The 13,634-nt window shown below is 43.3% G+C and overlaps 1 protein-coding gene across 1 annotated transcript; it reads left to right on the forward strand.

Annotated features, from left to right (window-relative positions):
- Window positions 1–2,731: 2,731 nt before the first annotated feature.
- FAM111B (FAM111 trypsin like peptidase B) lies at window positions 2,732–12,455 on the forward strand. Its single transcript, XM_042906356.1, has 3 exons — window positions 2,732–3,138; window positions 4,335–4,501; window positions 9,894–12,455. The coding sequence occupies exons 2-3, from the start codon at window positions 4,421–4,423 to the stop codon at window positions 12,009–12,011; spliced, it is 2,199 nt and encodes a 732-aa protein (XP_042762290.1). The 5' UTR covers window positions 2,732–3,138; window positions 4,335–4,420; the 3' UTR covers window positions 12,012–12,455.
- The last annotated feature ends 1,179 nt before the right edge of the window (window positions 12,456–13,634 follow it).

Below are 13,634 nucleotides of genomic sequence, written 5' to 3' on the forward strand. Positions count from 1 at the left end.
TTTTTGCCCCTCACCCCCCTCTCTCTTGCTCTCAAAAAAATAAATTTTTAAAAATTAAATAAAATATATAAGGTAAATAAAAATAGATGGGGCGAATACTCAATTTTTAAAAATTACAGGAACGGGAAAATAAAAGTTCAAAGATTACTACAGCCTAAGGCAATGATCTGGAACACCAGGGTAGATTTTCTCCCTCATATTATTTGGAACAAAACAGGTATCAACATGCTGTGTATATCTCTTTTTCTTGTAATTTACAGCACAGTTCCTATTCCTCTGTATTTTCAATAGCAACTAGACCCATGGCGTGCAGATGGGTCCCTAATAAATGAATAGATGAACGAATGGATAGAAAGATGAATGAGGGTGGAGCGGTGATTCACTGGACCTTCGTGCATTGAAATGCCACAAAGGCAGCCTGGGCACAATAAAGGACCTCAGCTTTGGCGTCTGACACGAGTTGAAATCATTCAAGGACTACTCTTGGATGATTTATTTACCTCGTTTTCTAACCTGTGAAATTGAAAATGAATTAAATAGAAAGATGAAATGAGACAATCCTCCAGACAATTTCGAAAACACAGCGCCCGATGTTCAGTGGAGGCTTCCCACCTGTTTTCTCCACTCTGCTCTCCTGACCCCCACTCCCACTCAGCCCACTCCCCATTATCAGCACCCGGAAATACTTATTTGCTAAGGCAATGAGGCACCATGCTGGCTTTGCCCCCTCGATGACTGTTACAAAAACTCCGAGGACCCAAGAGTGATAGACAGACAAATGCACGGAGAGACAGGTTAAGTGGGCCTTAGTTAACTGAGAGCGAGGTAAATTGGAAAAAAGGGGTTAAGCCAGCCTGAGTTAGAGCAACCTTGGACGTACACGTGTACCTTCAGGGAGCACGTGACGCGGCATAGGCCACTCCCACCTGTCTGTTCGGTCCCACAAATGCACCCCTTAAAGGAGTGGGAAGATCTTGGGCGCCAGAAAACGGAAGAGTGGGCAAACCAACATCGCGCTGCCTTTGGCCATAATGAGTGTCAATCCTCACTCGCTTTCCCCGCCTCCTTTTCCCTCCCTTTTCCACCAGGCACGTCCTCTGGCGCCATCTGCAGGCCGCGCGCGGAACTCCGTCCGCGGTGGAAGATCCTTTGCCCGCAGCGAGTATCCGCTGTTCTAGAAGACTGGGCTCTGTTCCTAGTGGCTCTGTTCACCTGCCTGGGCGATCCTGCCAGGGGACTGTCCGTACTGACCCCATTCCCAAGAGCTGCGTCTAAGAAAGCCCTGGAGCGCAGAGGGAGGGACACAGAGGTACTGGTAAGGGCGGTGGGGAGCGCAACTGGAGGGGAGCGGGGCTGGAAAGGGCTGGAGTGTGCTGGGGTCGTGGAGACTGATTGGAACAACAGTGGAGAAGCAATGGGTAGTGGCTCAGGACACCTTGCCTGCCTGTTTGGGTCGTAATCCTAGCCTTGCCGATAGCTGTTTGTCTTCAGGCCAATTGCTTGCTGTCTCTCTGTGGCCACAATTTCTTTTGAAATGGGGATAACGGCAGCTGCCTCCTATGGTTGTTAGAGGATAAAACTAGTTAACGTTTGTAAATGCTCAGAGTACTTTTTGGTCAATGAAATTAACAATTGGACTTAAAGATGGCCACCAGCAGCACTGACAGTACCTTTTGAGAAATGCAAATTACCGGGCCACACTCCAGCCTTACCGAGTCAGGATCTCTAACAGAGGGAGCTCAGAAATGTATTTCGACAAGCTCACCAGAGGATCCTGATCCATCATAAACTTTGCGAAGCACTGGTCTGAGTGTCCGCGGGTTTTAAAGCTACCCAAGTGATGTTTGGACACGAATGGACGGTGAATCACAAATGGCCAGATCCGTTTAAGTTACAAATTGGTAATCAAGACCCCCGTGAGGGGAGTGAACTTCCCTGTCTCCCTGCAAGAAGCTGTGAGGCTCTAAGGTTAAAACTACTCGCGGACACCGCCGCCCCCAACTAGTCCCGTGGTCTTGCGCAAACTATCCCGTGAAATGGGTGCAAAAGTCGCACCTAACTCAAGAGGTGACTGCAAAGATCAAATGAGACCCAAATAAGTCTACTACCAAACACCACTCCGCTGGGAATAGGGGCTGAACTAAAGTGTACATCCATCTCCAGGCGCAGAGCGGGAAATGCCTACAGGCCCCTGGGACCCCGCTGGGCGGATTTCCCTGTAAGAGGGATGAAATCGGGCTCTTCGGAACCGCGAGTCACAGGGGAGGGGACTGGGGGAGAGGGTTCGATCTCTGGGCTTCTTGGTTTGGTCTGAGTGTGTGCATTAGTCTCTCGGCGAGGTTGGCTCATTTGCTGGGGGGCGCCAAGTCCCGCTAGACCGGAAGCAGGAGCGCCGCTGCCCGGTTTGGGCCCTTTCGTCCGCTGGAAGCCGGTGCGGCGCCCGTCCGGACGCCCGCGGGTGTTGGCGGGGCCTCTGCCCGATCCCGGCCAGCTCTGCAGCGGCCGCCGCGTCGCGCCCGGGCTGCTCCTCGCGCCGTCGCCGCCGCCGCCCACCTGGCAGGAAGGCCGTTCGTCCAGCTGCTCCCGACGCTGGGCGCGCAGCTCCAGCCCCGCGAGAGCGCCAACCTCCGGCTCCTCCCACTCCCGCGCTGGCTCGAGGCACTCCCCCCCACGACGGCCGCGGCGCCGAGGCTCTAGGGAGGGAGGGCGGGAGGAGACTGCGCAGTGGGTCCCGGAACAAGATGCTGACCGTCGGCCAGGGTGGGGAGTACGTGCCTAGGAGGGACTGAGCCGCATCACCAGCTCCGGGATGGCGCGCACGCGGGCACATTCGGAGAATCCCGCCTTGGGACTCGCCAGCCCTTCGGACTGGGTCAAAGCCCAGCCTTTCCCGCCCGCCCGCTGGGTGGCCGGACTCGGCCAATCGGTTCCCGAAGTGAATGAGTTACTGGCCAATGAATGAGCACAACCAGCCTCCGCCCCCTAGCCTCCTGCTGGCTGGGCGCCGAGCGCGGGAGGGCGGACTCGCACTTCCCGGAGGGAAGAGGTCCGGAAGAGAGGCCGCTGAGCCCGGTGCTTTGTAGCTCTTGCGAATCCCAGACAGCGGTACCCGCACCGTTGGACAGATTCTTCGCATCCGTGAGTAGCGCTCTGGTCCTGAGTCGGACGTGGAGCCCTTAGGGGGTGGTTGTCAAGGGCACTAGGCAGAAGGACCTTGATCCGGAGCCAAAGAGGTTTTGAGGGTGGGGGGATAGGCAGCCTCCCATTGTGGGAACCCACTTTCCGTCCCCCAGCTTCAGAGGTCAAGAGTTTTACTCCTGGAAAGACACATTGAGATCAGCTAGGAAGCTGCTTCCGCCACCGAGTGTTGTGCGGGGGTGTTGGGGGGGGGGCGGTGTTAAAGCGCAGATTCTGTAACTGCAGTCCAGAGGTACTGAATCCTGATCTTTGAGGGTGGGATGTGGTATCTTCCTTTTTAACAAGCCCAGAGTGGGTAATTCACAGGAACAATAAAAGTTTGGTTTACACCAGATTCCTTAATTTACAAACGAGGAAACCGAGATCCCCAGGAGGGGTGTAGGGAGAGGGTTTGACGTTTTGGGGTGGTTCTTTCCTGGCCTTACCTGGTTTCTTCCATTGCTGCTCTGATCAGTTGTCACCCGAATGCCTGAGGGGAACCCTCTTCCTGTATCCAGAGTTCTGTCTGTGTGGGTCTTTCCCTTCTGTGTCCTGTGAACGTGAACACGTGCCAACTTCCTCTCTCTCTCTCTCTCCCTCCTATCAGGGATTACACCTGGCTCTGCCGTTTGCAGCGTCCCCTGCACCCTGGCCTGAGATCTCTCAAGCAGTCAGCCGCAGTAATCCTAGGGTGTACTGTATCTGTCAATGTCCTCAGTTACAGGAGGTCAGAATTATTCCATCTTTTCCCTTTAGGTGATTCTTCCCCTGGCTTCTGAAAGCTTCATCAGCACGTATGCACTGACTGATATTTGGCTGAAATGTCAAGGGGTACCCACTGCAGATCTCGGATTCTCTGGGTGGCTGTCGCTCTCTTCTCTCTAGTACTCTGCCCCACAAACTCCAGCCACATAGGCCTCCCATGACCCTGAGTTTGTCTTCTCAACTCAAGGGAAACTGCCAGGCTCCATTGTGTGTCCCTTCCCTGAGAGATGGTCTGGAAACACCCCCCAGGTGGAAAGCTAGACGGCCATAGGGATTACCTCATTTGGTTTCGCTCTCTGAAGGATGGGAAATCACTGTTCCGCACTGCCTGGTGCCCAGTGTTTGAAAGTTGTTTCACATACTGTATTCTTTTTTTTTTTTTTTTTTTTAAGTCATTCTAAGTGGGAAGGTAAATCCAGTCCTTGTTTCTGTAACTTGGCTGGAAGCGGAAGTGAGTCATATTTTCTGTGAACGCATCATGAATTCCATGAAGCCTGAAGAGAACCAGTCATCCAGTGCTACAGAAAATGGCCAGAGTACCAGACCTGAAGTTTCAAAGGTGTGTCCACTTTTTAACAACTCTTTGCTAGAGCAGCATACCTAACCTTAGCATGCTATCAGGATTCTGGAAGGGGATACGCTCATAGAGGATGGCAGTTATAAACCCTTCTTCCGTGTTGTGAAAAATATATTTGGAGAGATCACACATATAAGTGTTTGTGTAAAGCCAAATGATAGTGTATGAATCAACAATGCAAAGTGTGCCGTTTTAGACAACAGGATCACTGACAAACAGTGTAGACACTTGATATCAGAAGGACAGACAGGCAAAAAACAAGAAATACAGTTCATGCTTACTGAGAAATTAGTGTGTACCTGGAATTATTTTTGTCACTTCCTATGGATTATCTCATTTGACATTTAATAAAACAATACATGGTGTTATCATCCCTATTTTACTTTTTAAAGATTTATTTATTTTTGAGAGAGAGAGAGAGAGAATGTGCGGGCGAAGTGCAGAGAGAGAGGAAGATAGAGGATCCAAAGTGGGCTCCACGCTGGCAGCAGTGAGCCCAATGAAGGGCTCAAACCCACAAATCCTTGAGATCATGACCTGAGCCAAAGTAAGATTCAGCTGACTGAGCCACCCAGGCACCCCTCATCCCTATGTTAAAAATGAAGAAACTGAAACCCAACTTTCTTAAAGTTGCAAAAATAATGAACGTTAGGGCAAGGATTTGAATCTGGGGGTTCAGACTTCACAGCCAGCTTTTGACCAACACAAAGTATGCAAATCGTTAATACCAAATCAAGATATAAACAAGTGCTTTTGGAGTGCGGAGAGAAGAGTGCTTAATTCACACTCAAGAAATTAAGGCAGGATCATATGAGACTTGCTCTTAGTGAATAGAATTTCACCAGGTAAGTGTATCCCGCGTGAGGGAAGAGTGTGAGTAAAGTCATATACACATAAAAACATATTTGGGAGCAGTATAGTTAGATTTGATCATATGTAAGAATTCGAGAATGTCGGCTAATAGTGCTGGAGAGGTATTTTGGTAGAAGATTATAGTAGGCTTTATTTCCATTAGAACTTTTATTTTCTCAAAAAGAATCCTCTACTTGTGAAATAATAAAATGGTTTCATTGGATTAAAATTAAATAAAATTTAAAATTAATTTCCTCTGTTCACTAGCCACATTTCAAGGGCCCAGTAGCCATATGTGGGTAATGGCTGCCGTACTAGACAAGCAGATATAGAACATTTTCATCATTGCAGAAAGTTCCATTGGACAGTGCTGCTCTAGATTAGGGACCTCTGTGGCCTTGCTGTTCCAGGTGTGGTCCACACACAGCAGCAACAGCATTGCTATCTCCTGAGACCTCTCTGTGATCTGCATTTTCACAAGACCCCCCGGGTGATTCTTAGGCACGTTAAAATTTGAGACATCACCCTGAAGATTCGGTACGGTGAAATCTCGTTATTAGCATTATTTGCTAATATTTACTTCGCTTGTACAGTATCGTTTCAAAAGAGGAAATGTTTAGCCCTGGGAGAAAATAAAACGGATTCATTGGTTCATCTGTCTGACAAGTGCAGAGTTCAGCGGAGCTTTAATGCAGCAGTACACCTGGCTTCAAGGACTCCTTTGTTTCCAATCTCTGGGCTCTGCTGTTTGTTGTTGGCCTCTGTCTGGCCTTCTGCATAGTGACGACAGAACTCCAGTAAGTTCAGAGTGCATACCTGCATTGGCTACCATTCAAATAATGAGTCCATCCTGGTACCCTGAGAAGACTTCCTTTTGCATCTAACCCTTCCACGCTACATAGCTCAGCCATTCCTGCACAAAACCGTGTGATTGAGGAGGCACTTCCGGCAAGCGAGGCCTGTCCCTGAGCTGGCGCAAATTCGCTTTTGTACACATGTATGGCTGCGACAAAACGGGAGAGAGGTGCAGTGGCTTTCTGGAAAAGAGCTGCGGTATCTTCCTCTTCTTTGAACCCCATGCTTAAGTATTTGGGTTTCATTCTGTAAGTGAAGGAGAAGTTATATACAGGCTTTATCCTTGTATCTTTAAGGAGGAGATTTAATTTAAACTCTAAGCTAAATATTCACGTTAAAGGGCTACACTGTTCACTATGGTAGCCACTAGCCGCATGTGGCTATCTAAATTTACATTCAACTTATCTAAAGTTAAATAATGAAGAAAGTGAAGAATTCCGACCCTTGCTCACACTAAGCATACTTCCCCTGAGGCTGCCGTATCCGGAAGGATAGATGTTGGAGATCTCCATCTGAACAGCACTAGTCTAAGGCATCCACTTCTACAACAAAACTACAATGTAAAGTTTCCAAACTATTTGGAGGGAAAGTGAAAGGCGGAGGGGGGAAAAAATCTAAAAGAAGACAAGAGAGAAGGAGAATATAAGTAAATCTGGGAAAAGCTGGAAAAGGAGAAAATAACTAAAAAGATAACAAATGAATAAAAAAAGATTGGTTATCTTACTGGTTGTGTGAAAGACTTTAACTTTTATCACTACTTTCAACCTATTTATTATATATGCAGTAAAATTAAATCTTTTCCACATATAGTTCTCTGGCCTATGACAGTTACCTGTGGTCTTGTAATCATGACCAGAATCAAGATGCAACAGAGTTCCATCAGCTTAAATAATTCCCTTGTGCTCTGCCTTGTCTGACACTCACCTTGACCCCCTGGTGATCAACAATGTGTTCTCCAAGTGTTGCCTTTTCCAGAATGTCATGTAAATAGAGAGGGGCCAAGATGGCAGAGCAGCATGGAAGCTTTTTGCTTCTCTAGTTCTTGAATGCAGCTAGATCAACACCAAACCATCTTACACGCCTAGAAAATTGATCTGAGGATTAACACAATCTGCACAACTTGAACTGCAGAACTCGGCAGGTATGCAGCGTGGAGAGGTGAACTGTGGGAGAGAGAAGCCACGGAGGGTAGGAAGCTGTTTTGCAGTGAGAGGATGGAGTTGAGGGACAGTATGAAAAAAGCACTCCCCCCAAAAGCAGCTGGAGAGAAAGAATGGAAACACGCATAAGGGACTTAACAAGAAAGGGAGAAAGAAGAAAAAGGATAGGGTTTAAATACCATTAAGACTCTATAAACAGAGGAGTGCAGAGCTGAAAGAATCGTGTAAATAGAATCATATGCTGAATCAAGCCTTTTGGGTCTGGCTTCTTTCACATATAACATGGCATTTTAGATTCATCCAGGTGGTTAGATGTATCAGTAGCTTTTTCTTATTGCTGGGTAGTATTCCACAGTACGAATATATGAGAGTTTATCCATTCACCCATTGAAGGATGTTTGGGTTTTTTCCCCAGTTTTGGCTTTTTTTTATATATATATTTATTTTGAGAGAGAGAACAGGAGAGAGGGAGAGAGAAAATCCCAAATAGGCTGCACACTTTCAGCACAGAGCCAGACATTGGGCTCGAATTCACTAGCGGTGAGATCATGACCCAAGCCGAAACCAAGAGCCAGAGATGATCAACCAACTGAGCCACCCATTTGTGTCTTGTATAAGTAAAGCTGCCTTGAGGATTTGTATACAAGTTTTTGTATGAATATCATTTTCATTGCTTTTGAGTTCTTGCCTATAGGCAGAATTGCCAAGTTATAGGGTAAGTCTATGTTTAGCTTTATAGGAAATTGCCAAAATATTTTCAAAATGGCTCTATCATTTTGTATCCTCACCACCAATGTATGAGTCCCAGCTGCTTCACATTCTTGCCAACATACAGTATTGAAAGTTTTCCTGATTTTACTCATTCGAATAAGTGTGTAACAGAGAAGTATGTAATGGTCTCACCTTGTAGTATAAATGCATTTCACTAATGACTAATGATATTGCATATCTTTTCATGTTCTATATAGCATTTATGTATCTTCTTCAGTGAGGTGTCTGTTAAAATCTTTGGCCTGTTTTTATATTGGTCTTTCTGATTTTTTGTTGTTGAGTTTTGGGAGTGTTTTATATATTTTGGAAATGAGCCCTTTGTCAGATTGCTTTTCTTGTAATCTTTGTGGATAATTTATCTCGGTTTGTGGCTTATCTTTTTATTTGCTGAATACTATCTTTTGGCAGGGGGCAGTTATTGACTTTAAAGAAGTGCATTTTAACATTTTTTTCTTTTTTGGATTATGCTTTTGGTTGTATCATCAGAGAACTCTTTCCAAACCTAAGATCACAAAAATTTTCTTGTGAGTTTTCATCAAGAACCCTTACAGTTTTAGGTTTGTCTGTGACCCACTTTGCACTAATTTTGTGTGTATGGTGAAGTATGTGGATCATAAAATAGTAATAGGAAACAGTGGCTAATTACTTAGTTCATTTGTTTGTTCATTTTGTATATGGCATCTGGCACAGTTTGTTGAAACATCTACCCTTTCTCCACTGAATTGCCTTTATACCTTTGTTAAAAATTGAGCAAAACTTGATTGGATCTGTCTTCCAGATTCACTGTTCTTTTTTTTTTTTTTCCTAATGTTTATTTTTTTAAATTTTTTGATGTTTATTTATTTTTGAGAGAGACAGAGACAGAACATGAGTGGGGGAGGGGTAGAGAGAGAGGGAGACAGAATCCAAAGCAGGCTCCAGGCTCTGAGCTGTCAGCACAGAGCCTGACTCAGGGCTCGAACTCACAGATCTAAGTACAGCTCTACTAGTAAATAAGTAATGTAAATTTACAAAAGCAGTCAAATTAAATGGCATTTCATCTATCAGTTGGAAGACATTTAAAATAACAGTACTGAAATCCTCTGAAGGAGCCAACCATACGGTTGGTCTCTGGGCATCAAGGGGAAAAGGAGCAGCATGAGTTGACACAATTTTTCTGGAAAGCAGCTGGGCACCATATATGTTGTGAAGTACATTTATAACCTTAGTGTCTGTATTTCTACAGCTGGGAATCTGGCCTAAGGAAATATCCAGATGTTCAGCCAAAATGTTTTACATATAGAAATGTTTGTCCTATAAAAATTTGAGACAATCTAAGTATCCAGCTACAGAAGAATGAATTAGAAATTATTGTACAGTGAACTATATCCTGTGGCCCCCAAAATTGTGTTCCAAAGGTTGTTTGATGGCATGTAATGTCATTAAATTTAAATGTTTAATGACATGTCAGCCAATGGCAGATTGCTTGGCAAAGAATAAACTCATGCAGCTTAGCACAACTTCAGAAACCTAAGGTTTGTATCTGCACGTAAAGTAAAAGAAATGAATAAAACAAAATGTAGAATGGTTATCTCTGGTGATGGAATAATGATGGGTAATTTTTCTCCACTATTCATTATCCAGTATATTACTCAATTTTTATTCAGAATAGCTACTAGTTTTATAATTAGACAAACATGAAATATTATTATTAAAGGAGATTCTCATTATGTTTTTAATCTTTCCTTTTTTCTAAGGATATGGCCATCAAGCAGACCTGCCCTAGAAGACTTGCTATTCATCTTCTACCTGACATAAACGAGTGTGGCGGGACCAGTAAGCTTAAAAGTGAAGTCAAGCATGAAGCATCTGTGGAAATCCAGAACCCAGACTGGGACACCCATAAAAAATGTTATTTTACTTTTACTTTTAATGAAAACTCGAGGAAATCTGACCGTAGTATGTTTAAAGCACATGGTAAACCCGATGAGAGTATCTACTCAGCTCTGAGAGCTAATGACAATTTCAGTGAAAGGATGGAGAATCATTTGAATAAGCACATTCTTGTTTTTGAAGAAAAAACAATAGAAGGATATATAAATTTAGGAATGCCTCTCAAGTGCCTACCTACAGGGTCCCACTTCAAAATAAAATTTAGTCAAAGAAAGGGTAACCAGGAAGGTGATCAGATCTTGCGCCAGTGTGAAAATCCATACATGGAATGCGTTCTTTTTCACATTGTTGCTGTTGGGAAGAGGATAAAGAAGATTCTTAAGATCAAGGAACTTCATGAAAGAGGAACTACACTTTGTATCTATGCCCTAAAGGGTGAGACTATCAAAGAAGCTCTAAGCAAGGATGGCCGATTTCGGTCTGACCTGGATGAATTTAAATGGAAAATAATAGAAGATCATAAGATAATTCATGGAAAACGTTCCCTGGTGGATTATGTGTCTGGAAAAACCTTAGAAATGGACATTTTTAAGAAAAACGTTGCCAGGAAAGGTACCCATAAGAATATTAAACAGGAGAATGAAAATACCACTGAAGAAATCTGTCCCTGGGATCTGATACAGTCTGAGATCAGGGAACACGAACCAGAGGAAGATGGGGAGACTGAAGATGTAGAATACAACAGAGAAAAAATTCTCCCAGCTCAGAATCTAGGGCATGATATTGAAAGTAAAAAACAACGGACAGTTTCCAGAATTAGTAATTATTACAATAATAGTTTCAACAGAAAATATAGGAGAAACAACTCACAGGTTAGGCAAAGTCCCCATCCGGGTATGGAACATGTTAATCAATATATCCAAAGGACGGCAACTAACCTCTGGCTGAAGAATTTCCAAAGGTTGGACAAAGTGATAATGGATCAGTATCCAAATTTTAATGAAGAGACTCTCTGGATGAGAAAGTATTTTCAGGATGAACAGAAGAAAACCAAACTGCTACCATTTCAACAATTCAACATTTATAAAAAGTACTTTGGAAAAGTGACCGAAAATTCTACTTCAGTTGCAATCTGTGAAGATCTTATTCATCTTAGTAAGTCAGTTGGGTTCATGAAATGGGACAATAATGGAAACACAGGCAACGCTACTTGCTTTGTCTTCAATCATGGTTATGTTTTCACCTGTCGACATGTAATACATCTTATGGTGGGAGAAGGCACAGATCCAAGTTTGTGGCCAGATATAATAAGCAAATGTGCAAAGGTAACTTTTGCTTATAAAAAGTTCTGTCCTATGGATGTTGATTGGTTTTCCATTGAGCCGTGGTTTGAAGTGTCTGATGGAACTCTAGATTACGCCATTTTAAAGTTAAGAAAAAACGTAAATGGATTTCCTCCAGGCCTGTTTGGACAGATTTCCTCTCAACCATCTAGTGGTTTGATTTATTTAATTGGTCACCCAGAAGGCCAGGTCAAGAAAATAGATGGCTGTGCTGTGATTCCTCTAAATCGGCGGTTAGAGAGGTACCCAGAGCATCATCAAGATGGGGTGGTAGGTCCCCATGCTGCCACTTATAATGCTTTCTCTATGTTTACCCAACGAAGTTTCCTATCAGAGGTTTGGAGCACAGATACACTTAGCTATGATACTTGTTTTTCCAGCGGGTCCTCTGGCTCCCCAGTGTTTAATGCATCTGGCAAGTTGGTTGCTATGCATACCATTGGGCATTTTTATCAACGTGGAGATACAGTATATGCCCTTATTGAATTTGGCTATTCTATGGAGTCAATTCTTTGTGATGTTAAACAGAAAAATGAGAGTATATATAAATTATTAAATGAAGAGAAAAACGAGAACCATGATGAAGACCAAGATAACAAGTCATTTCAAGATCATCAGATTGAACCCATGGAATATTAGGAAAAAGATGTTTTCAAGAAAATATGCTAATAATTTAGAGTATTCAGGGCTGTTTCCATAAACTATAATGAATATTCTTTTTTTAATTAGAAAATGATGTGGATGTTCAAAAAAATATAACAGTTCAAATAAATTCTGATTTTTTTGGTCATTGGCTTTTTTCTTATTTGAAACAATCTCAAACCTCACTTAAAATACTTAGCTCTGTTCTATACATACAACAAATTTGGTATTTGCCATTCTAAGTACATCGGATGATACATCTATCCCATCTTCCTAACTGGTGAGGTGACCCCTGTTCTCTGAATAACAAAATAATGGGGAAATACACTTTTAGAGTGAACAAAATAAGATGTTCCTCTAAAACTCAAAATTCTTTGGTTGTTGGGGCCCCTGGGTGGCTCAGTTGTTAAGCATCTGACTCTTGATTTCAGCTCAGGTCATGATCTCATGGTTCATGGGATCAAGCCATGCATCGAGCTCTGCACTGACAGTGGAGAGCCTGCCTGGGATTTTCTCTCTCTCTCTCTCTCTCTCTCTCTCTCTCTCTGCCTCCCCCTCTCAAAGTAAATAAATAAACATTTTTAAAAAATTATTTGGTTATCTTAATTTTTCCCTTTTGGGCCCCTGTAACATCAGCCCTTATTGCAAATGACAAAAGAAAAGTCCAACTTTTCTGTTCTTTCCACTAGTTCTGCCCTTCTGTGGAAGATAGAAGCATGACTTAGTCCCTATCCCCACCCTCTTATATCCAGAGTCTAGAAAGCTAAAGTCTACGTATCTCTGTCTAGTTTGCAACTAAGAATCTGGGTATAAATCAGATGCCTCAAAATAGACTCACTTGCCTGTTATTTGGAAGATAGAAATAAGGTGGAGACCATCTTTCTTCTGCTCCTGGAAAATGCTTAAACACTGAGAATAAATTGAGGGTTGATAGGGGTGGGGGGGAGGGGAAAGTGGGTGATGGGCATTGAGGAGGGCACCTGTTGGGATGAGCACTGGGTGTTGTATGGAAACCAATTTGACAATAAATTTCATATTAAAAAATAAAATAGTAAACTTTGGTAAAATTTTTAAAAAATAATTGGATGCCTAGGAATAAATAAAACAAAAAAAAAAGGAAAAGAAAAATGAGTGTCTAGAGTCACATCTAGTCCTTAGCTTCATGTGGATGGAGAGGTGACTGCAAGCAGTAGCAGCCAAAATCTGCATTGCAGGGCCTAGTCATTTGCTTTGATAGTCAACAGGCATTTGTAACAGCTTCCTCATCCAGCTTCCTGATTCCTGGTCTGCAGCTGAACAGGTGTGGTTTTTTGTTTTTTTTTTTTTTCATTTAAAAAATGTCTAAATTCACCCAATATATGTATGTATGTATGTTTATTTATTATTTTTTAAATATATAAAAATATAAATATTGTCAAGTTGGCTAACACACAGTATATGCAGTGTGCTCTTGGCTTTGGGAGTAGATTCCCATAACTCATCGCTTACATACAACACCCAGTGCTCATCCCAACAAGTGCCCTCCTCAATGCCCATCACCCATTTTCCCCTTCCCCCCACCTCCCCCATCAACCCTCTGTTCTCTGTATTTAAGAGTCTCTTGTGGTTTGCCTCTGAGAG

Source organism: Panthera leo, chromosome D1, assembly GCF_018350215.1.
Source record: "Panthera leo isolate Ple1 chromosome D1, P.leo_Ple1_pat1.1, whole genome shotgun sequence".
NCBI lineage: Eukaryota > Metazoa > Chordata > Mammalia > Carnivora > Felidae > Panthera > Panthera leo.

What these genes read in the sequence shown, in the direction of transcription:
- FAM111B (XM_042906356.1), top strand. Translation starts at nt 4,421, where the DNA reads ATGAATTCCATGAAGCCTGAAGAGAACCAGTCATCCAGTGCTACAGAA. An exon ending in CCAGACCTGAAGTTTCAAAG is followed by an intron (nt 4,502 to 9,893) that starts GTGTGTCCACTT and finishes CTTTTTTCTAAG; the next exon opens with GATATGGCCATCAAGCAGAC.